At 39.8% G+C, this 22388-nt stretch overlaps 1 protein-coding gene across 1 annotated transcript in view; it reads right to left on the reverse strand.

The window, feature by feature from the left end:
* Positions 1-7534, reverse strand: part of LOC113117922 (extracellular calcium-sensing receptor-like) — a 41142-nt gene extending 33608 nt beyond the window's left edge. The window contains exons 1-4 of the mRNA XM_026286826.1: positions 7329-7534; positions 6720-7008; positions 5889-6644; positions 5548-5775 (exon numbers count right to left, since the gene is read on the reverse strand). Coding sequence (XP_026142611.1) covers positions 5548-5775; positions 5889-6644; positions 6720-7008; positions 7329-7534 — 1479 coding nt within the window. The remainder of the gene's footprint in view (positions 1-5547; positions 5776-5888; positions 6645-6719; positions 7009-7328) is intronic.
* Positions 7535-22388: the final 14854 nt, after the last annotated feature.

Here is a 22388-nt window from a genome sequence, read left to right on the forward strand (position 1 = left end):
GAGGGTCAACTGGAACCTGACTCAACTCTGGAGAGTTCACTGGAACCTGACTCGGCTCTGGAGAGTTCACTGGAACCTGACTCGACTCCAAAGGGTCAGCTGTGACTGTCATCCTGTGCAGCGGTGCTGGGCAAGCAGCCATTTTGGGCCATGACTCTGGACAGGCGACCATCTTGTACTGTGGCGCTGGACCGGTGGCCAATTTGGGCGTTGGCGATGGGTTAGCGGCCATCTTGTGCTGTGGTGCTGGGCTCACAGCCATTTTGTGCTGTGGCACTAGGCTGGTGGCCATATTGGGCTGTGGCGCTAGGTTGGTGGCCATCTTGGGCTGTGGCGCTAGCCTGGCGGCCATCTTGGGTTGTGGCGCTACGCTGGCGGCCATCTTGGGTTGTGGCGCTGGACTGGCGGCCAATTTGGGCATTGGTGCTGGGTTAGCGGCCATCTTGTGCTGTGGTGCTGGGCTGACAGTCATCTTGTGCTGTGGCGCTAGGCTGGCGGCCATCTTGGGCTGTGGCGCTGGGCTGGTAGCCATCTTGTGCTGTGGCGCTGAACCGGTGGCCAATTTGGGCATTGGCGTTGGGAGGCAGCCATCTTGTGCTGTGGCGCTGGGCTGACCATCATCTTGTGCTGTGGCGCTAGGCTGGCGGCCATCTTGGGCTGTGGCGCTGGACCGGTGGCCAATTTGGGCATTGGCGCTGGGTTAGCGGCCATCTTGGGTTAGCGGCCATCTTGTGCTCTGGCGCTGGGCTGACAGCCATCATGTGCTGTGGCACTGCACTGACGACCACCCCGCCGGAAGAGACAGGAATGGCTGGGGCATCCCACCGACAACGATGCTGCAGGTAGCGCACAAATTCCCCGAATTCCAGTGTCTCTAACTGCGCCATCTCCTCCTGAGACACTGGATCATCTAGCCCATCATTAAAATAGTCCTTAAGGGCAGCATCGTTATAGCCCATGCCCTTGGCCAGGGACCAGAACACCTGAGCCAGGGCACCCACTTCATTGCCCGGCGGAGGGCGGTCAACCTAAGATACTTGGTTCTCCTCTCCGCCATCTTGGCTGGGGAACGGAGAAACGGCATACCACTGGTTCCTATGGTGATGGAGTCCTTCTGTCACGATCGGTGTACTGGAAACACGGGAGAGGGAACCAATTGCAGGTAAGTCATTTATTAAGGGTAATCCAAACGGGTAAACAATCCAGGCAGGGTCAAAACCAGAAGATCCAAACAACATAAACAAGACACGAACACAAGGCAAGGCAAGAATTGACATTAAACAAGGACTCCGTAACACAGACTCAGACAGACAGGGTATAAATACACGGAAGGATAATGAGGGAAAAGGAGACAGGTGGGGAACAATCAATTACTAAACAAGGAGGAAGGTGACCAAATAAGGGAACAGGAAGTGATAAGGTGACAGACACCGTGAGAAAGGAGGACATATAGTGGAACCCCAGGGAACACAACCCAGACACTGTGACACTTTGTTGCTTATAGGATAGGCCTACTTATGTTGTTTATTTTTATGAAATCCTTTTTTAATGTAGCCTACAGCACTTCATGGCCAACCCATCGATTGCAATCAGCCGCTAGATCTAAGACTGTTGCTGTAGTTATAAAATACATAGAAAAAATTATGCCTGATTTATGTTGAGTTTTTCAAGCACCTCTCTTCTTATATTTTACATTTAAAATCTAAATAAGGATTCTGATATTAATTTATTATTCAAATTTTTTTTTCCTTTTTTTAAGAAAAGACAATTTTCATTTAACAATAATGTCAAATTATTCAGATTTCTATATTTTCAATAATAATCTGCCAGCATTCATAGAAAAATATTAAGCAGCACAATTGTTTCCGACGCTGAAAATTCATTGAAGGATCAATTGTCAAAGAAGACTGGAGTAAGAATAGGCTGAGATTTATATATATATATATATATATATATATATATATATATATATATATATATATATATATTATTAGTAGTAGTAGTACTAGTATTAGTATTATTATTTATTAATATATATATATATATATATATATATATATATATATATATATATATATATTTTTTTTTTTTTAATTAATTAAAATGAAAATTTATTTATTTATTTATTTATTTATTTATTGTGTCCTCGATCCTTATCGTTGAGAAAACCTAAGATAAGCTTATTTTAAGCTTTATGATCAGTGAATTATTTCTACCAAACAAGCAAAGAAGAATTAAATAGTCTATATAAGGGTGCGCGATATAACAAATATGACATCTCAATATTTTCTGGGATTTTTAGCCATAACCATCAGACAATATTTTTCTGAATGTGTTGCGCTGCAGGACTGCTGTGGAGAAGCTGACTCCTAAAGTTATTGATATTCTTCACATGTGCATTATATTTAGCGTCAAGTTCTTAGATTCAATCAATAAAAGTGAATTAGAAAAATAAGTCATTTGGGGCTGTTACCAAACCAATAAAAATCATTATAAAACAAAATCTTTGCCATACAGAGGAAACAAGCTGCATCAGAAAATGCACTTAGATGTATTTACACACTGTTTAATGCAGGACAAATGCAGAAATAATGTTTTGATAGTTTAATCCTAAAACGCTGAACAGCCTACTGATATTTGAAATTATAAAAAAAAAAGGAAAGGAAAGGTACTTTAAATATGAAATTAAAACCACCAGTAGGTGGCAGAAAGTTCCTATTAATAAGTGAGTCATTGATCATTTAACCGGTTGATTAATTCAGGAACAAAACACTGTCATGTTTGGAATGAGCTATTTTTTTATTGGTGAAATAGAGCAAAAATAGGCAATATGCTGTGTCTTAAAAAGAAGTCTGTGAATTTTGACTTCTTGTGTAACTGATGTAAAAAAAAATAATAATAAAAAAACAATATCACATTTGTGATTTTTGCGAGATATTTTATTTTATTTTTTTTACTTTTTGTGTGATATTAAATAAGTATAGGCCAGCGGCAAGAAGTGCAATGAGCATATGTTTGATCAATTTAGTCTTCTTCTCAAATCAACATGACTTGCCTAAAATAAAATCTATGGATAAAAAAAAGAAAGAAAGAAAAACACCATGCATTTCACCATACAATTTTTTTTTTTTTTCCTAGATAAATGTGCACTATTGATGAAAAAAAAAAAAAACAGGAGACACAGGCGTGACGTTCAGGCAGCCGAACTGTAAATGTGGCAGAAGCAGACATAAAGTTCAGATGCAGACATCACGTTCAGATGCAGGCGTGACAGTGAGACAGAGTGCGACAGTTCAGTGAGACGAGTGCATGTTACAACATCATATTAATGAGCTCGTCCAAACGCCATAGTGTTAGAGCATTCCCTATGGTCCTGCGTAACACACCGTGCTCACGTGTTGATCATTTTCCTCTGCGCACGCAATCTCAGTGGCCAGATCTGTATTTAACCCATACAATCACACCGGTGTGATAATAACTTTCAGTTGGTCACGTCATCATCTTCTGTATTTTAAATCCACCGGCACCGAGACAGAGCGGACATGCTGAGCGCTTGTCATAATATAAAAAAATATTCCGTGTTTTTAACCATATGATGCTTATTTTAAGTTTCAGACATTTAAATACACAGTTTGTAAATAAACGCTGATGTCTATGGAAATAATGGTCCTTACAAATATAATCTGACAACGTTTTTATTGATATCATATACAGATTGTGTAGGTAACTATTAAGCTTACTCTACTCTTCTCCCAGTTTACCAGAGACCTACTTTAACGTGTTTCAGGAGGAGAGAATACGTGTTTTAAATCCCAAAGCTTGGATTCAGCGCAAACTAGCATGGCAGCCACCATCACCCAGTATAGATAAACTAAAACGTCGATATAAAAGTGTTTAAACTACCAAAAAGATTTACTTGCACATATTTCAGAATCGGAATACCAGATATTTCATAATATAGTGAGCATGTTTGTGAATATTTTGAATAAAACAGGAAAAACTAAATAAAAGTGATTAATGTGTCATACAGATCTATTGTGGCTGTGTTGAGTCACATAACAAACATGACGCATCCCCATAGAAACAAAAAGAGGATACATTCTAAAATAACAGTTGTCTAAAAAACTCACACTGGGGGCTCAGCTAGAATATTTTAAACTCACGTGCGAAAGGGTTAAAGAATTTCCCACTTATTCAAATGTGATTTTTTAGCAGTGTAGAGTAATGCTTGTTGTTTGTCGTTTCACCAATCATGGTTAAAAATCGTTCTGAAAATGATTCCAACGATTTTGTTTCTCTATGCCTTTATCGTTATAGTTGTAGTGTGGACTCTGCTATTCTTTAATATTGCGAACGATTTTTAGAACTATATCTTTATCGTTATATTTTTTGTTATTGTGCTTGGTGTGAATGGGCCTTAAGTCATTATACTATATAATTATGTCCCCACTGGATGCAACAAATGCCTCTTTTGTAATGGGTTTATTGGTTTTGTCTCGTCGTGCCGGGAAATGGCTTCACAGTATGGTAAGGGGTGTACAATTTCTGTCACACACTTGAGTCATTCAGCCAATCACAACACACTGGATAGCTGGCCAGTCAGTATACACCTCACTTTTCAGAATGACAAGCTTTGTAAAACTTTACGCGTTTAAACTGCATAAACACATTTCATTACACCATTAGCAATGTCATATGACCCCTTTAATGACATTTGAAAGCATTTCAAATCATATTAAATTATGATCTGTTAATCATAAGGTAATGTTTAATAAGTACATTAGTAAGCTTTAACAAGCTCACATTTCTAGCTATGTGAATTTATATTAACTTATTATATTTATACATTATGTAATGCATTACATGTGCAATATATATATGTGCAATATAATGTGTCAATGATTTATTAATGAGAGTTATTATAAAGTGTTACCACATTGGATAATACTTTATGATAGACTAGCTATGAACAAATACACTTACTTAAACATTTGTGTTAGGAAAATATTTAAAAATTTGAGATTACAATAAAACGTCTTGAGTTATTAAGCAATTTCAGGTTTTTGATTGCTGTAGCTCCCACTATTTGCCAATTGGGGCCATAGCTTGTCAATGTCTTTCCAAACTGAGATCTACCATCTGTCTTGGTTTCATGTCTCTAGGACTTACAATGAACAAAAGTACATTTATACAAAAGAATAATAAATGCTATTAAAAGTATTATATTCTTTATTTTTTATTTCAACTTTCTATTTTTTTTTTTTTCAAGATAACTAATGCCTTACAACATTATTGTAAATTATTGTAAATTTACATTATTGTATATGTGACTCTTAGCTAATGGCATAATAGATGATTTCAAACCAAATGGCAGTAATCAAAACAATGTTTTTTGTTTGTTTGTTTGTTTTTCCTAAACTAATAATGTATTCTACATGCCTTTCATCAAGGCTTATTACTTGTATTTACTCTTTACTTTTTAAAATGGTGTTCCCGGCTTCCAAGATTAAAATATCCCTATAGCAGAAACAGATTATTGGCATTTACCTTCAGTTTTCCTCCAGCCCAAATTATATTTTTAGTATTAAGCATTAAGCGTTGGAGAGGGGGAAGGGAGGCATCATAGTATCCCACGGATTTAAATTGGAATAATCCATCAGAGTCCTGCTGCCAGTTCACAACTTCATATTGGGCTACTGCACCACCAGTGCTGTCAAACCACACATGATCTCCCATCTTTATAGTGAAATTTACATTTTTCAGAGCCTCAACGACCTAGCAAAAAAGAAAACACACAGTTTTGTTATTATCATTGTGACATTTAAAATGTGTAACAAAAATAATGCTCCCTCTTTTTTATTTTATCTTTTATGTCTTAAATTTTTTACCTCCTGTGGTTGTATCGTCAGGTTTTTCTCACATCCTTCTTGTTCATTGCACTTAAGCAGACTGTGTAGTGAATGAGCTACAGCATGAACTGCTTTATAGACATTGCTTGCATATCTTTGTTCAAGTATGTCTTCATTGTAGTTTTTTTGGTCAAGTAGTTCCTCATATCTGCTGCAATTAAATGCATATTGAGAAAAATTCCCCTCACTCTGTGAGCATGGAAAAGCTGTATCCCAGAATTCTTTCTTAACATAATCTGCAAACCCTTCAATATAGATTTTTCTCACTGCAAATCCAAGTGACCCTCCCAACGAATTAAAACTATTTGGAGTGATGTAATTCTTTGTAGTTATCCATGACTCCACACCAATCATTTGAAAGCCTGCAATTTTCTGAATACTTAACTGATCAATAAGTAAGCCCATCTCAACAAATGAAACAAATGAAACAATCACTTTTGCTGTGCCTTTTTTAATTGTGTCTACCACTTTTTTTAGTTTTTCTGTCTCTGTTCTGTAGAATTTCACAGAGTACTCCACACAAATCCCTTCCTCCTGGGCTATTTGAAGAAATGCACCCATTCCATTGTTTCCATAGTCATTGTCACTGTTCACAGCTCCTACCCAGGACCATCCAAAGTGCTTCACTATGTATACAAGTGCTCTGCTCTGGTGGTAATCACTTGCAATAGTCCTGAAAAATGATGGGTAATATTTCCTATTACTGAGACATTCACAAGTGGCTGAGGGACTTATCTGAAAAAGAAAGCACAGAAAACAATGACAAAGTCAAATGGTAATCATCAAACCTTTAGTATTACTGCTCCTTACCACTGGAATTTTAAAAGGTCCTGCAGTTCTTGACAGAATCACCGTGGCAGAAGATTCTGATTCTCCTATAATAGCATGTAAAGTAGTACGTCCATTGCATCTGTCTCTTGGTCCAAAGTCCTGACCATTCATCACTCCAATTGTTGCACTCATTGTAGACAATCTTGATCCGCAAGTATCATATATTCTATATCCAATAGTAACATTTGGAAGCAAACTTTCACTTCTGTTGATTTCCTCAATTGCGAAGATCATGATTTGCGCCAGACGAAAATCTCTCAGATTCACACTGTTAAATGAAACATTAAATTATTAGGCTAAACTAAATTTTATATATATGAGGTGGAGAAATAAGGGATAATAATTATTTATTTTCAAATATGATTCAAACGATAAAATTACAGATGTTTTTGGTAGTTTGCTGTTAAAAACAATTTATAGATGCAGATATATATATGATCTTAATAAAATTAATAAGTATTATTGTTGTTATTATTATTATTATTATTATTATTGTTATTATTATTATTGTTGTTATTTAAAACAGCTTGTGTTAAAATTGTTTTTTTATTAAACTTAAATTTTCTTAAATCATCATTTGTAACACACCTTGAGCATAACAGATATTGAGGTTTTTGTGTAAACTCAAAAGAAGGTAGCGTCTCCTTTCTGTGGATTGCAAAAATCCCTCCAATAGTTACATCTCCGTCCTTGGAAAGCAGCGGGTATTTAGGGTCTCCCATTTTATAACAAGGAGTGTTTTCTGCCTTTATATGAAGCTGATGGAAAAGGAGTGCGTAAAGAAAGAGAAGCATCCCAAATGATTGAGCTCCACAGCAGATGTCAAATGCGAATGATCTGATACAACACTTGCTCTCTTATAGACACAACCAATATGGTTAAATGAAAGAAAACATGGCCCAAGACCTCATAGGACATGAAATTAACCAGGTCATGCATGCTTTTGATAATTATTGACAGAATCTTATTATTTTCTCATCCTGTCAGAAAATGTTAAGTATTCCTCTTCTGTCTATATTCAAAGTTATTTTTGTAATTCTATTTATAGGCTGCCATTCTGAACTGTCTTACACACCGAGTACAACTGTGTAATATTCACCTATAAGAAGAAAGTAAACACTTAGTTTTCACAGGTTTAAAGGCTATGTGTTTCTTTTCATGAATTAATTAATCTTGATTTCTTATAATTAATTAACTAAATATGATTTTTTTGGGCCAATTGGTGCAAACTGCTGTGTGCTAAATGTACACAGGACTATAAAAACAAAGATACAGATTTTCCTAATGAACTACGTTTTCAGTTTGTTTCTCCTAATCCTAACGATGCCTTGAGAACACACTGAATATATGGGATGAGTTGCAATGTCTTATTTTAAAACACATTTGAGTTCTTAAAAAACAAATAATTTCCATAGACAGTTACAGACAAATAAGCTGTGAAGGAATAAATAAACTATAAGTGGATAAAATAGTTTGGTAATAATTATGATGAATGGCAGTATTCACACGGGTATTTGTTTATTTTATAGTTTTGGAACCATACAACTGTGATTTTGCTACTGCAATTATTTTCTAAAAAAAATAAAACTTAATTCTTGTATAGATTGTGTAGAACAATTTATCTATTCATTCTTTATAATATGCTAGATTATTTCCATATGATTTGATTATTTCTATTATTTTTATTTCTACATTTAATTCAATTTATATTTTCTGTCACGGTTGGTAAACTGTGATCTCGGGGTGTTTACACTTTGTGGTGAATTCTGTGTGTTCCGCGTCTGCACTGATTAGTTTGTGGGCGTCTCCGTTAATTGTATCAGCAACAGCTGCCACTCATTACTCATCCACTATATATCGGCTTGTCTCATGTCTTGTGTTTGTGAGATCGTTGTCTTATGTTTGATGTGGTTTCCCTGTTCGTCTGGCTCTCAGTGTTGTTTGCGTTTGGATGTCTGTGTTTCCCTAGAACCTCATCCACTCTCCGCACGTTCACTCAGCCATGGACACTTACCTTCGGCTCTATTCCCCGCAGTTCCTGTGCCACACTCTCCTGCTGCCATCAGCTGGATTCCTCACCTCTTCACCATCTCCTCAGAGTGTCGCTATCTCATTGTCATTGTTTATTTTTGTACTCATTTTCATATCTTCCCATTAAATCCGTAAACTTGCATTTGCTTCCAGACTGTCCTTTTACCCACCGTCACATAATGATCTCACCACCATGGAAGCAGCGAGCACCAATACCCTCACCGACTTCATGCACCACAGTGTCAAGAGAATGGATCAGCAGCAGGAGAGCATCTTGAACACCGGACGCGCTGTTCAAGCGCTGGTGGCACAGGTGTCCGAGCTCACCCAGCAGATCCATCAGCTCACGTCTCCCACTGTGCCCATCGCACCGCCTGCACCGTCCGTCCCCCGGGAGATTCCCCAGGACCACTTCCGGCCAGAGCCGCGACTTCTGGCTCCGGAGAACTATTTAGGTGAGCCAGCGTTTTGTAGAACCTTTCTTACCAAGTGTTCGATGCATTTCGCCCTACAACCCTGCACCTTCGCTACAGAAGAGTCTAAAGTAGCGTTTACACTCACATTATTGTCTGGCAAGGCTGCCTTATGGGGGACGGCGGTGTGGGAGAATCAACACCCATGTTGTGCCTCGTTCCACACCCTCTCCGAAGAGATGAAGAGAGTCTTCGACTGGGAGGCCACCCATCGTCTCTTGGAACTCCGGCAAGGTTCATCTTCCGTCACCAACAACTCTATCGAGTTCCGCACCCTGGCGGCTGCGTGCCAGTGGAACTAGGCGGCACAGTGGGATAGATTCCTGCATGGGTTATCCAACCGTGTTCAGCAGGAGATCTACCTCCTCGAGCTGCCCCCCACTCTCAATGGACTCATTGAACTGGCGTTACGAGTTGACGCAAGGATTAATCGCCTGGGCCGCCAACCCAGTCCTTCTAGATATACCATCTCTCCTGTTAGGGGCGCTTGAGTCGAGAGAACACGGTCGGTTCTGTCGACGATCACGAGCAGGTGGGTAGAGCTCGGCTGTCCCGGAGGGAGAGGGAACGACGGAGGTCCCAAGGACTGTGTTTGTACTGTGGAGGCTCTGATCATAACACCTACTCATGCCTGGTAAAAGAGCCAGCCCGATTAGTAAATTTAAGGCTACTATCAGGTGGGATCTCCGCTGAGAAGTCCTCACCAACATCATCGACCCTCCTTCCGGTGAGACTGCGGTGCAGGAATCAACATCATGAGTGTCAAGCCCTTCTGGACTCCGGAGCCGAAGGTAATTTCATTGATTCCTCACTTGCACATCACCTGAACATTCCTGTCCTTCCTGTGTCTCTCCCCATCCATGTCACCACACTCAACGGCCAGGAACTGCCTCACATCACCATACAGAACCCATCACACTGATCACATCTGGAAACCATCAATAAACCATATCCTTTTTTCTCATGGACTCCCCTGTTGCTCCCATTGTTTTAGGTCACCCCTGGTTGTCCAAACATAATCCACAAGTGGAATGGGGTTCTAACACTGTCACATTGTGGAGTGAAAGATGTCATGAGTCTTGTCTGGTTTCTGCTTGTCCTGTTGTTCCTGTTTCTGTCTTTCAGAAGGAGACCATGGTTTTGCCAAACGTGCCCGTTGAGTATCTGGACCTGAAGGAAGTGTTCAGTAAGTCCCGTGCTGCTTCTCTTCCTCCGCATCGTCCCTACGACTGTGCCATAGACTTAGTGTCAGGTAAGTCTCTGCCTAAGGGCAAGTTATACTCTCTTTCTATTCCTGAGAGGGAGGCCATGGAGAAATACATTTCTGATTCCTTAGCCTCTGGGTTCATCCGTCCTTCCTCTTCTCCAGCGGGGTCAGGGTTCTTTTTTGTGGGTAAGAAGGATGGTTCGCTGCGACCTTGCATTGATTACCGAGAGCTGAACAACATTACTATTAAGAATACTTATCCTTTACCACTCATGTCTTCAGCTTTGAAGAGGTTGGAGGGAGCATCTATATTCACAAAATTGGATTTACATAATGGTCCGCATCAGGAAGGGGGGTGAATGGAAAACTGCCTTTAACACCCCTAGAGGGCACTTTGAGTACTTGGTGATGCTGTTCGGGCTCTCCAACTCGCCCGGGGTTTACCAAGCACTAGTGAATGACATGTTGAGAGATATGGTAAATCAGTTTATATATGTCTACCTGGATGACATACTGATTTTTTTCTTCATCTCTCCAGGAACACGTTCAACACATCAGATGAGTGCTCCAGAGGTTACTAGAGAATGGGCTTTTTGTCAAGGCGGAGAAGTGCGTATTCCATGCACATGTCTGTTCCCTTCCTAGGGTATATCGTTTCGTCCGAGGGAATACGTATGGACCCTGACAAAGTTAAGGCTGTGATAGATTGGCCATCTCCAGACTCCCGTAAGGCCTTACAGCGGTTTCTGGGGTTCGCCAATTTCTATAGATGTTTCATTCCTAATTTCAGCCAACTAGCCTCACCTCTGACAGCCCTGACCTCCCCCAGTACTCCGTTCAGGTGGTCGTACGCAGCTGAAGCTGCGTTCACTAACCTCAAGAACCGCTTCGTTTCGGCTCCCATCCTTGTGGCCACTGATCTCACACGGCAGTTCGTGGTGGAGGTCAACCGTCAGGGGTGGGGGTAGGAGCAGTGTTGTCCCAACGCGCTGCTTCGGACGATAAGGTACACCCTTGCGCGTTTTTTTCACATCGACTATCTCCTGCCGAACGTAATTATGATAATTATTGGATGGTGGTGGAGGGTTCAGGGGTTCCCTTTATTGTTTGGACCGATCACAAGAATTTAGAATACAGCAGAACTGCCAAAAGACTCAATTCCAGGCAGGCTTGGTGGGCACTTTTTTTCGGCCATTTTGAATTTACCCTATCGTACCGCCCGGGTTCCAAAAATGTCAAACACGATTCTTTGTCTATCATTTTGATCCCTCCGCCCGTCCCTTTACTTCAGAGTGTATTTTGCCATGAGAAATTAGTGGTCTCATCACTCGTATGGGAGGTCGAGTCGAAGGCCAAGACGGTTGCCCGCTGAACCGTTTATTTGTGTCAGAGGAGTTAAGGTCCGAAGTTGTTCAGTGGGGTCATTGTTCTAATGTGGCTTGTCACCCAGGAATAAGTAGAACTAATGGGTTGGTTAGACAACGATTCTGGTGGCCACGTATGGCTCGCGATGTCCGGAATTTTGTTTTGGCTTGCTCAGTTTGTGCCAGTGGTAAGTCATCTAACCGACCTCCTGATGGGCTTCTTCAACCGCTGTCTGTCCCTTCGAGACCCTGGTCCCATATAACTCTAGATTTCGTTACCACCCTCCCGCCCTCTATTGGCATGACGGTGGTTTTGACTGTAGTGGACCGGTTCTCGAAGGCAGCACATTTTATTCCCTTGCCCAAATTACCGACAGCCAAGGAGACAGCAGTCACTGTTCTAGATCACGTCTTTCGGCTTCATGGCCTCCCGATAGACGTGGTTTCGGACAGGGGATCTCAGTTCATATCCAAACTTTGGAAAGAGTTTTGCAAATTGTTAGGAGCGTCAGTTAGCTTGTCGTCGGGTTATCATCCCCAAAACAACGGACAATCTGAGCGAGCCAACCAAGATTTAGAGCGGACATTGTGATGTTTGGTCTCCAAGAATCCTTCTTCCTGGAGTCAACAACTCTCTATTGGTGGAGTACGCCCACAATTCGTTGCCAGTGTCAGCTACGGGCCTCTCTCCGTTTCAGTGTAGTGTAGGGTACCAGCGTTTCCCAGTCTGGAATCTGAAGTCGCGGTCCCCTCCACTCACGCGTTTGTCCAGAAGTGTCACCGCACCTGGACCAGAGCCCGTGAGACTTTGCTCCGGGTGAGGGAGCGCAGTAAGGATACACCCTGCCATTCATGTGTCCAAAATTAAACCCGTGTTTTATGCACGTATTAATCCGCCTACTCCGGTCCCCCCGCCGCCGCGTCTCGTAGATGGGGAACCGACATATTCAGTTAATCGTATTCCGGACTCGAGACGGAGGGGACGAGGATTCCAGTATCTGGTGGACTGGGAAGGTTTCGGTCCGGAGGAGAGGAGTTGGGTACCTGCTAGGGACATATTGGATCACTCCCTTATTGATGACTACAATCAGCAGTTAGGCCCTTCTGGGAACTCCAGGAGGAGTTCTTAGAGGGAGGGGTACTGTCACGGTTGGTAAACCGTGATCTCGGGGTGTTTACACTTTGTGGTGAATTCTGTGTGTTCCGCGTCTGCACTGATTAGTTTGTGGGCGTCTTCGTTAATTGTATCAGCAACAGCTGCCACTCATTACTCATCCACTATATATTTGCTTGTCTCACGTCTTGTGTTTGTGAGATCGTTGTCTTATGTTTGATGTGGTTTCCCTGTTCGTCTGGCTCTCAGTGTTGTTTGCGTTTGGATGTCTGTGTTTCCCTAGAACCTCAACCACACTCCACACGTTCACTAAGCCACGGACACTTACCTTCGGCTCTATTCCCCGCAGTTCCTGTGCCACACTCTCCTGCTGCCTACACGCCATCAGCTGGATTCCTCACCTCTTCACCATCTCCTCGGAGTGTCGCTGTCTCATCGTCATTGTTTGTTTGTGTACTCATTTTCATATCTTCCCATTAAATCCGTAAACTTGCATTTGCTTCCAGACTGTCCTTTTACCCACCGTCACATTTCCTTGTCATATTATTACATTGATTGATGTCTTTACCATCCATTTAGATAACTGATAACATTGAGTTTCTTCTTCATGGTCAAGAAGGACAAAGAATGAAGGGTTGCATTGACTATAGAGCTTTGAAAAGACTTTACAATATGGTCAAATTAATGTTAATTAATGCATTAGTTAACATTAACTGACAATGATCGACACCACTGTTCGGAATTACTGTTCTTGGTAATTTATGCATGTACAAATGCATTTCTTCACATTTGCAGATTAAATAGTTAACATTGTGGCTAATGCACATTACACTCCAAAAAATTGCTTGTTTGTCTAACTTAATAAAATTATGACACATATTTCCATGCATTTAACTGATTTATTTTAACTTTAAGTTAAATGTACTGATGAGTAAAATTCATGCTAATTTAATGAGATCAGAACAATTTCACTGGACATGTTCCCTGAATGTTCCCTGAACATAATTCACTCTTGTTGATCCAAGCTGTGTTGCTATTCAGACTAGTGCCTTCGTGCAGAGTTGCATTAGTTTTCTGCATTGTATGAAAATAGAAAGGCCTGTTAGAGTTTAAGTTTTTAATGTTTAGTTATTTTGAACATTTTGAAAGAGTTCAGACAACACATATATATATATATATATATATATATATATATATATATATATATATATATATATATATATATATATATATATATATTGGATACCATTGTGGTGAAGAGTGGAGCTTGAGCTTAGGTTGTCAATAGGTGTCATATACACATGTAAATGTTCTATGATTGTTTGAATGTGAAGGCTGACAATATAGATAGTGTAAATCATGTGCTGGCCTCATGTTATTTTTTTTTTTTTCTTTTGATTCTCATGTGTATTCTTATGATAGTGTAACAGCCGACAGAGGGGATCAGGTACGCATTGTCTCCAAAAATTTGATTGATAAAAGCCATCTGTTCTGGACACCTGTTTGTACACCCCCTCCCCTCCCTGTACAGCCAGTGACCTAAATATGAACTTATGAACCTAAGAAGGAATTTCGCAGGGAGGGAGAAGTTTTTGTGTGTGTGTGTGTGTGTGTGTGTGTCTGTGTTGGGAAGCTATGTGCTTTTTACTAAACATTAAAATGTGAAATAAGGGAAGTTTTTATTAAGGTTTTAAGTACACAGTGCATTTCAATAAAAATGTTATAAACACAGACGAAATGGAAACAATGTAATGATCGTTTTCATGGTTGGAAAAGTGTAAAAACATTGTTAAAGTTGTTTACAAATTAAATAAAAAGAAAACTAGGTTACTTGTTATTTATCTAAAACGACTAAACAAGTCAAAAACTATAAGAAAAATTGTATAAACATAGATGAAACAGAAACAATGTAATGATTGTTTAAAACATTAAAAACGGTGCCAAAGTTGTTACAAATTAAATAAGAAAACTAACAGCAAAACAGACAAAATGGAAACAATGTAATGATAATTTTTTTGTACTCTGAAAATAGTAAAAACGGTGTTAAAGTTGTAACAAATTAAATAAAAATTACTAGGTTACTGGTTATTTATCTAAAACAAATAAACAAGCCAAAAACTAACAGATAAGTTTCGTTAAGCAACACTTGAGAGCTTGTAGCGTTGCAATTTAAAAAGGTGTTTTGTTTACAGCTAGAAAAGAAAGAAAACTATGTAACAGAGTTTTATAGCATTTGTACCTTACCTCAAACTAAAAAAGAAGCAAATGCAAAGCAACGATACAAACCAGAAAAGTTAACGTTTGTGGCGATGTTAGAAAAAGTTAAAAGAAAAGAGAGGTATGCATTTACGCTGAGCTCAAAGAAAATACATCATACAGTACCCCGTCTTTAAAACACCAGCACAAGATACTTGTCAAATTTATGCTGTACTTTAATACTAACTACCATTTTAAAAATCGAGACGGTTACTGACAGAGTCAAAAAAGAAAAAAAAGAAAAAAGGTGTTACGACATCTCCGGTAATGTTAGATCGACTCAAAAAAAAAAAAAAGAAGCTAACGTAAAGCAATGTTACAAACCAAGAAACTTGCCGTTTGTCACGCCGGGTGAAAAGTTAAAACAAAAGAAAAATGAGGTAAGCATTTACGCTGATCTCGAAGAAAATAAATCAGACCCGACTTTAAAACACCAGCATTTGATACTTGTCAAAACTATGCTTTACTTTACCACTAACTACCATTTTAAAAATTGAGACTGTTAGTGACAGAGATTTAAACAAAAGAAAAAAAGATCCAGCGGCAGAGTTTGAGAAGCCTCCGGTAAAAAACCTACAGGGCAGGAGTGTGGAGCATTGATGTTAATGAAAACTAACTCAAACATAAGAAATAGGAAATACAAAAATAAAATTAATGATAATAAACTTAGTAGTGATTCTTTAAATACTGTTTATCAACTCGTTTAGATTAATCTCGTTTAGATTAAACTTAATCTGTGAAACATTTCTATAGTCACATCTTTAACAATTTCTAAAATGAGGTCTGATTTATTTCTATATTAAGTGCTTCTGTAAGTTGTAATCTTTCGTTGTCATATCTTTTACAATTTATTAAAATAGGTTCAACAGTTTCAGGAAGATCACATTTAACACAAAGTCCAGATACATATTTTTCCTCTTATAAATAATTAATATTAAGTGCAATGTGTCCAATTCTATGACGAGATCTTCCTTTCTATCTCCACAATTCTCCTTTCATTTCCAACTGTTCTTTGAATATTATATAAATGCCGTCCTTTATTCTCACCACCCCCTTTAATTTGCCACGTATCTTTTTATGTTTTTTATTTATTTTTAATTAGCCCTTTCATTTCTAATTTACTCATTGGGGTATTAAATACGATGTCTGACATTTTAATGCTTTTATCTGATCCACTATTCATTACTGTAATGTACCAGAACTCGAAGTGGGATCCATGTGCAGGCTTGATTAAGAAACTCATAGTCGTACAGGGAATGGTCAGTAACAGCAGTTTCAACAACGTAGGACGAGCAGAGACGTAAAGATGGGACAGGCAGAATGTCAGGGTCACAGGCAGAGAATCAATGTCCAGTAAACAAGCAAGGGTCGGTAGGTAGGCAGCAGGGGAGGCGCGAGGAGGCAAGCGACGCCTGGGTCTACCACATGGTGGAGGGGGCCTGTCTCTCGGGATGTAAACGATGAAATTCCTTGATGAGATTGGGATCTAGAATATCCTTAGAGTTTACCCAAACCGTACCCCTACCAGTCGACCAGGTACTGCAGTATTCTTCCCCGGCGTCTGGAATCGAGTAATTCCTGGACTTGGTAAGCCTCCTCGCCCTCAATGGTAATGGGTTGAGGGGCCTGTTCACGGGACCTCCCCTCTCCCTCGTCTCTGGGACCAGCAGCGGGCTTGAGCAAGGACACAAGAAAAGTAGGAGAAATACGTTATGTGTAAGGAAGTGCTAAAGTGGGGTTATTTGTCTGGTGATTTGGAATGGACCCACGTACCTTGGACTCAGTTTGCGGCATGGAAGTCGGAGACAGAGATCCCGTGTTGACAGCCACACCCATTGACCCGGCTGGTAGTTGGGACCTGGGTGCCTTCTGCGGTCTGCTTGCTCTCTTTGCCTTCGAACAGCATGTTGAAGGTGAACATGAGCCTGATTCCAAACCTCCTCACTGCGAGTCATCCAATCATTCATGGCAGGAACGTCCGTCGGTTCCCCTGGCCATGGGAAAATTGGCGGTTGGAAACCCAGGACACATTTAAAAGGAGCTAGACCAGTTGAGGGTTCTGATTCTGATTACAGTAGGTTCTGAGGAAGCAGTTCAGTTCTTGGTTAAGTCTTTCTACTTGTCCGTTGGCTTGGGGATGATAAACAGAGGTGAGGCTGACATTGACGTTCAGGGCTTTGAAGAAAGCTGACCATAATTGAGAGGTGAATTGAGGTCTGACACGATGTCTTCGGGTAAACCATATAACGAAAGACCCAATTGCAAAGATGTTCTGCAGTCTGGAGAGCTGTGGGTAGTTTGGGTAGTGGAATGAGTCTGCAAACCTTGGAAAATCGGTCGATGATGGTAAGTATGGTAGTGTAGCCTTGTTAATTGGGAAGATCCATAATGAAGTCTAAGGCAATGTGAGACCATGGTCGGTGTGGAATGGGGAGTGGTTGAAGGAGACCGGCGGGTGATTGTTTGGATGATTTGTTTATGTTACAGTTGTTCCATTGATATAGGTAATTGGTTGTGTCTTTGTGTAATGATTCCAACCAGAAGTGGTTCTCCAGTTGATGGATGGTTGCTGTGATACCTGGGTGTCCGGATGATGGATGCCAGTGCACTTGACTGATGACTTGATCTCGGAGATGTACAGGGACGAAGATTTTGTCGGCTGGACAGGTCGCTGGGGTTTTGTTTTGTTCTCTGTACTGCTGAAGCAGGGTCATAATGTCCCATTGAATTGGGGCAATGTCTACATAAAAAGGTGGAATGGGTTCTGGATCTATTGGGATCTTCCTCCTCGAACTGACATGAGAGGGCATCAGCCTTTGTGTTCTTGGATAGCTCCGATACCAGTGTTGGAAGCGTCAACCTCCACAACAAAAGGTAATGAGGGGTCAGGGTGGCAGAGGATGGGTGTGTTGCTGAATAGTTGTTTCAATGTTTGAAATGCTTCATGAGTGGGTTCAGACAATTGTAGTCGATGAGTTCCTTTTTTGACCATTGAAGTGAGGGACCGACAACAGTACTGAAGTTTCTGATTAATCTTCTCTAGAAGTTAGCGAATCCTAGAAATTGTTGTAATTCTTTGAGGGTTGTGGGTTCAGGCCAGTAAAGAACGGCGTTGAACTTCTTCTTCCCTCCGGGACTGATAATGTACCCCAAGAATGTGGTGGAGGTTGTGTGGAACTAGCATTTCTCAGCTTTGGCATATAATTGGTACTTGATGAGACATTGGAGAACTGCTCTGACGTGTTGTACATGTTCTTGAAGTGTGTTTGAGTAGATTAGTATATCATCGATGTAAACGATCACGGATTTGTTCAACATGTCTCTGAAGACCTTGTTTATGAATGACTGGAACACAGACAGACTATTGACCAGTCCAAACGGCAGGCATAATGAGATATTCGTAGTGCCCAGTGGTTGTGGAGAAGGCTGTCTTCCATTCATCTCCCTCTCTAATGTGAATGAGATTGTATGCACACCAAATCTAATCTAGCTAGGTGTAGTACTAGGCAGTACGACGCTGTTCAAGAGCTGAAGGAACCAACGGGAGTGGATATCAAAACTTGACAGTTACCTTGTTTAATCCACGATAGTCAATGCAAGAACGGAGACCACCATCCTTCTTCATGAAAAAGAACCAAGATGAAGCAGGGGATATAGATGGTCTAATGAAACCCTTCTTGAGTTCTACACTGATGTAATCCTTCATGGCTTTGGATTCAGGTTGAGACAATAGGAAGATGCAACCCTTTGGAGGAGAATGCTCGGGCAGAAGATTGATGGCACAGTCATATTTAAGGTGAGGAGGTAAGGTGTTGGTCTGTTCTTTACTGAACGCCTCTGTGAGATCAGCATACTCCTCTGGAAGGTTGGGAATGGACTCTCGTGGTGGAGTGAGTGACACGGAACAAACAGGAATGGGATAGACTGGAGAAAGACAGTTCTGTTGACAACGATTGCTCCATTTTACAATTTGACCCTCTCTCCAGGAAATTTGTGGATCGTGCAGATGTAACCAGGGTAATCCCAGAATCACAGGAGTGTGAGATGTAGGTAGAATGTAGAATTGAATCCTCTCTTTGTGAAGTAAACCAGCCGCCATCAATAGTTTGTGAGTGAGGTGAGTGATGGATCCCGAACCCAGCGGTCGACCATCTATTGTCTCCACTGAGAGAGAGGTAGAGCATGAAATCAGTTGAATGTCATATTTCTTATCAAATTCTTCAGAAATGAAATTGCCAGCAGCCCCAGAGTCACGTAATGCAATGGTTGTAACTTGTTTGTCGTCTATCCATAATTCAACTGGAATGGTTACACACTGTATATCACAAATGGAGGTGAGAGGAGTACTCACCGAACGTTGTGAGGAAGTAGATGCACGAGTGGGGCAGTTGTTTCGTTGATGGCCAGGTAAACCACAGTACATGCAAAGCCGATTGGAAATTTACCATGACTAAATTACATTCTTTGGCAACAAATGAAAGAAAGAGATTTTGCTTTAAAGATGACTCTAAAATCAGGGCATAGTAGCGACCGGCTCACCTTCACAACTCTCCGAAATAAGGTTTTAAGGAATTTAAGAAAGTCTAAGGCAGAGTTTTTTATTAGAATTATTAATGAAGCTCAAGGAAATGGGAAACTTATTTGGAGAAATCTTAATAAATTAACTGGTCGGAATAAGGAACAAAGGATAACTTTACCTGAACTCAAAGTGAATGGAATCCTGACCCAAGATAATGATATGATAGCAAGAACATTTAATGATTTCTTTATGAATTCAGTCAGGGAGCAGGCTCAAGGTATCCCAACTGAAACTATAACATCTATTCCTATTGATAAAGCTAAACCTATTTTTAAAATAAAGGAAATATCTGAATCAGAGGTTATACAAATCATAACCTCGCTAAAAACTTCAAAAGCAAGGGATTCACATGGTTTGGATACCTCATTTTTAAAATTACACAGGGACACACTTGCTCGCCCTATTGCACATCTGATCAACCTGTCAGTTAGTCCTGGAAAAAAGCAGTAGTATCTCCGATCTATAAGTCTGGTGATAAAACAATGGTATCAAATTATAGACCCATTAGTATTTTATCAGTGATATCCAAGGTGACCGAAAAATGGGTAGCAGAAGAGCTGAAAAAACATCTAAACTTGGGCTACACCCCTTTGCATCCAATGCAATTTGGATTTCATACAAACCATTCTACAGAGACAGCTAACTGTTTCCTCCTTGAAAATATTAAGTTATAATTAGATGAGGGTGGTATAGTAGGTGCAGTTTTTCTGGACCTTAAAAAGGCTTTTGACACTGTGAATCACCGGACACTATTATCAAAATTATCTTTTTTTAATTTCTCAGATGAGGCCATAAAAAGGATGGAGTCATATTTAACTAACAGGAAACAGAGTGTACATATTGGTAATTCTTACTCTTCATATCTTGATTGTAATATTGGTGTAACCCAGGGGTCAGTATTGGGACCTATCTTTTTTAGCCTGTACATTAATGATTTGCCTTCAGTCTGTCAATCTGTTAATGTGCAAATGTATGCAGATGATACAGTTCTTTATTTGCATACCAAGAACAAACAACAGGCTGCAGCTAAATTAACCGAAGCACTGGTGCATGTTTCCAAATGGCTAGAAATGTCAGATCTGCATCTTAACATTAACAAAACAGTCTGTATGTTCTTTTCTAAGAGGTCCAAAAAAGTGCACAGCAGGCTGATGTTTTTATTGAGGGAGAAAAACTCATGGTGGTGTCTGAGTTTAAATACCTTGGTATTATTTTAGATTCTAATTTAAATTTTAAAAAGCATGTTAAAAAGGTGGCTAAAACCATTAGATATAATCTGGCTAACTTCAGACACATAAGGCCTTAATTTAACAACAGAGGCAGCCAAACTTTTTATGTATACCATGATTTTTTTCTCACATATCATATTTTTTTATAAGCTGGTCCCAAGCAAACGTGACAACTCTTAAACCAATATAAACCCTTTATAAGCAAACCTTAAAAATATTAAATAAAAAAACTATTATCTATCATCATTGCAATATTATTACTAAATATAATGTATTCAATTTTGATAGTTTTTTACATTACCTAGATGCCTACCTTATTTTTTAAATTTTACATGGACTTGCACCTCCACCACTGGGTGAATTTATACAACAGAAGAACAGTAGTGGCAGGGCAACAAGGGCAGTTACCAGGGGAGACTGTGTTGTACTGTATATACAGTAAGTTTGGTCAAACAGTCTTCTCAGTACAGGCCTCAAATTATTGGAACTGCCTCCCTATGGAACTCAGAGAGAGCACCAGCTATTTATCATTTAAATTTACACTTAAGAAATGGATTAAAAACACTCAAAACTGTAATCATTAATAGTTGGTTTATCTTAGCTTAGGTATTGCCCTTCTTTGTATTGTATTTATTATTATGTATACATTTTGTTAAATTGTTTTCTGTTTTACATGTTTTTTTTGTTTTTGTTTTTTTTTATGATGCTGTGTCTACCTGCCAAGGGACTACAGAAGAAAATTAGCTCTCTAGCTAACTCTGGCGCATTTACATTTTGAGTGTAAAACAAAAAAATGTTAATTAATGTGCATTGTCCCTCTTAAATAAACAATAAAAAAAAAAAAAAATGTGTCATTCTCTTTCTTCAACAGACAAGATGGTAAGCATTAATCTGCATGAGTTCATTTAGTTCATTAGGTGGCATGAAGACTGGGTTAACCGTGCGGCGTGACCTGGATCGTTGGGCACGTTGCAAATTGTCAATGGAAATGGTGAGCTCGATGAAGCTATTTAAATCTCTTCCCTCGTCTCTGCATGCTAGCTCAGTTTGAAGATCATAATTCAGACCCTTGCGAAAGAGTACTTTTAATGTGTCACTCACCTAGTTGGTCTGTGCTGCCAGCATGCAAAATTGTAAAGCATAATCAGCCGCCGTCATTCTGCCTTGAGATAATTCCAGTAAACGATCTCCAGCTCCTTTTCCCTCCTTAGGATGATCGAATACTTCTCTGAACTCGTCATAAAAAATCTTGAAATGAAGAAAATGCAGACCCATCAAAACCCCATACAGCAGTAATACATTCCAGTGCTTTCTCAGTCAGAAGAGAACAAACAAAAGCGATCTTCCCAGTATCAGTGGTATACAGAGTGGACTGCTGTTCAACAAACAATGAGC

The sequence above is a fragment of the Carassius auratus genome, chromosome 17 (assembly GCF_003368295.1).
Source record: "Carassius auratus strain Wakin chromosome 17, ASM336829v1, whole genome shotgun sequence".
In the NCBI taxonomy this organism is placed as follows: domain Eukaryota; kingdom Metazoa; phylum Chordata; class Actinopteri; order Cypriniformes; family Cyprinidae; genus Carassius; species Carassius auratus.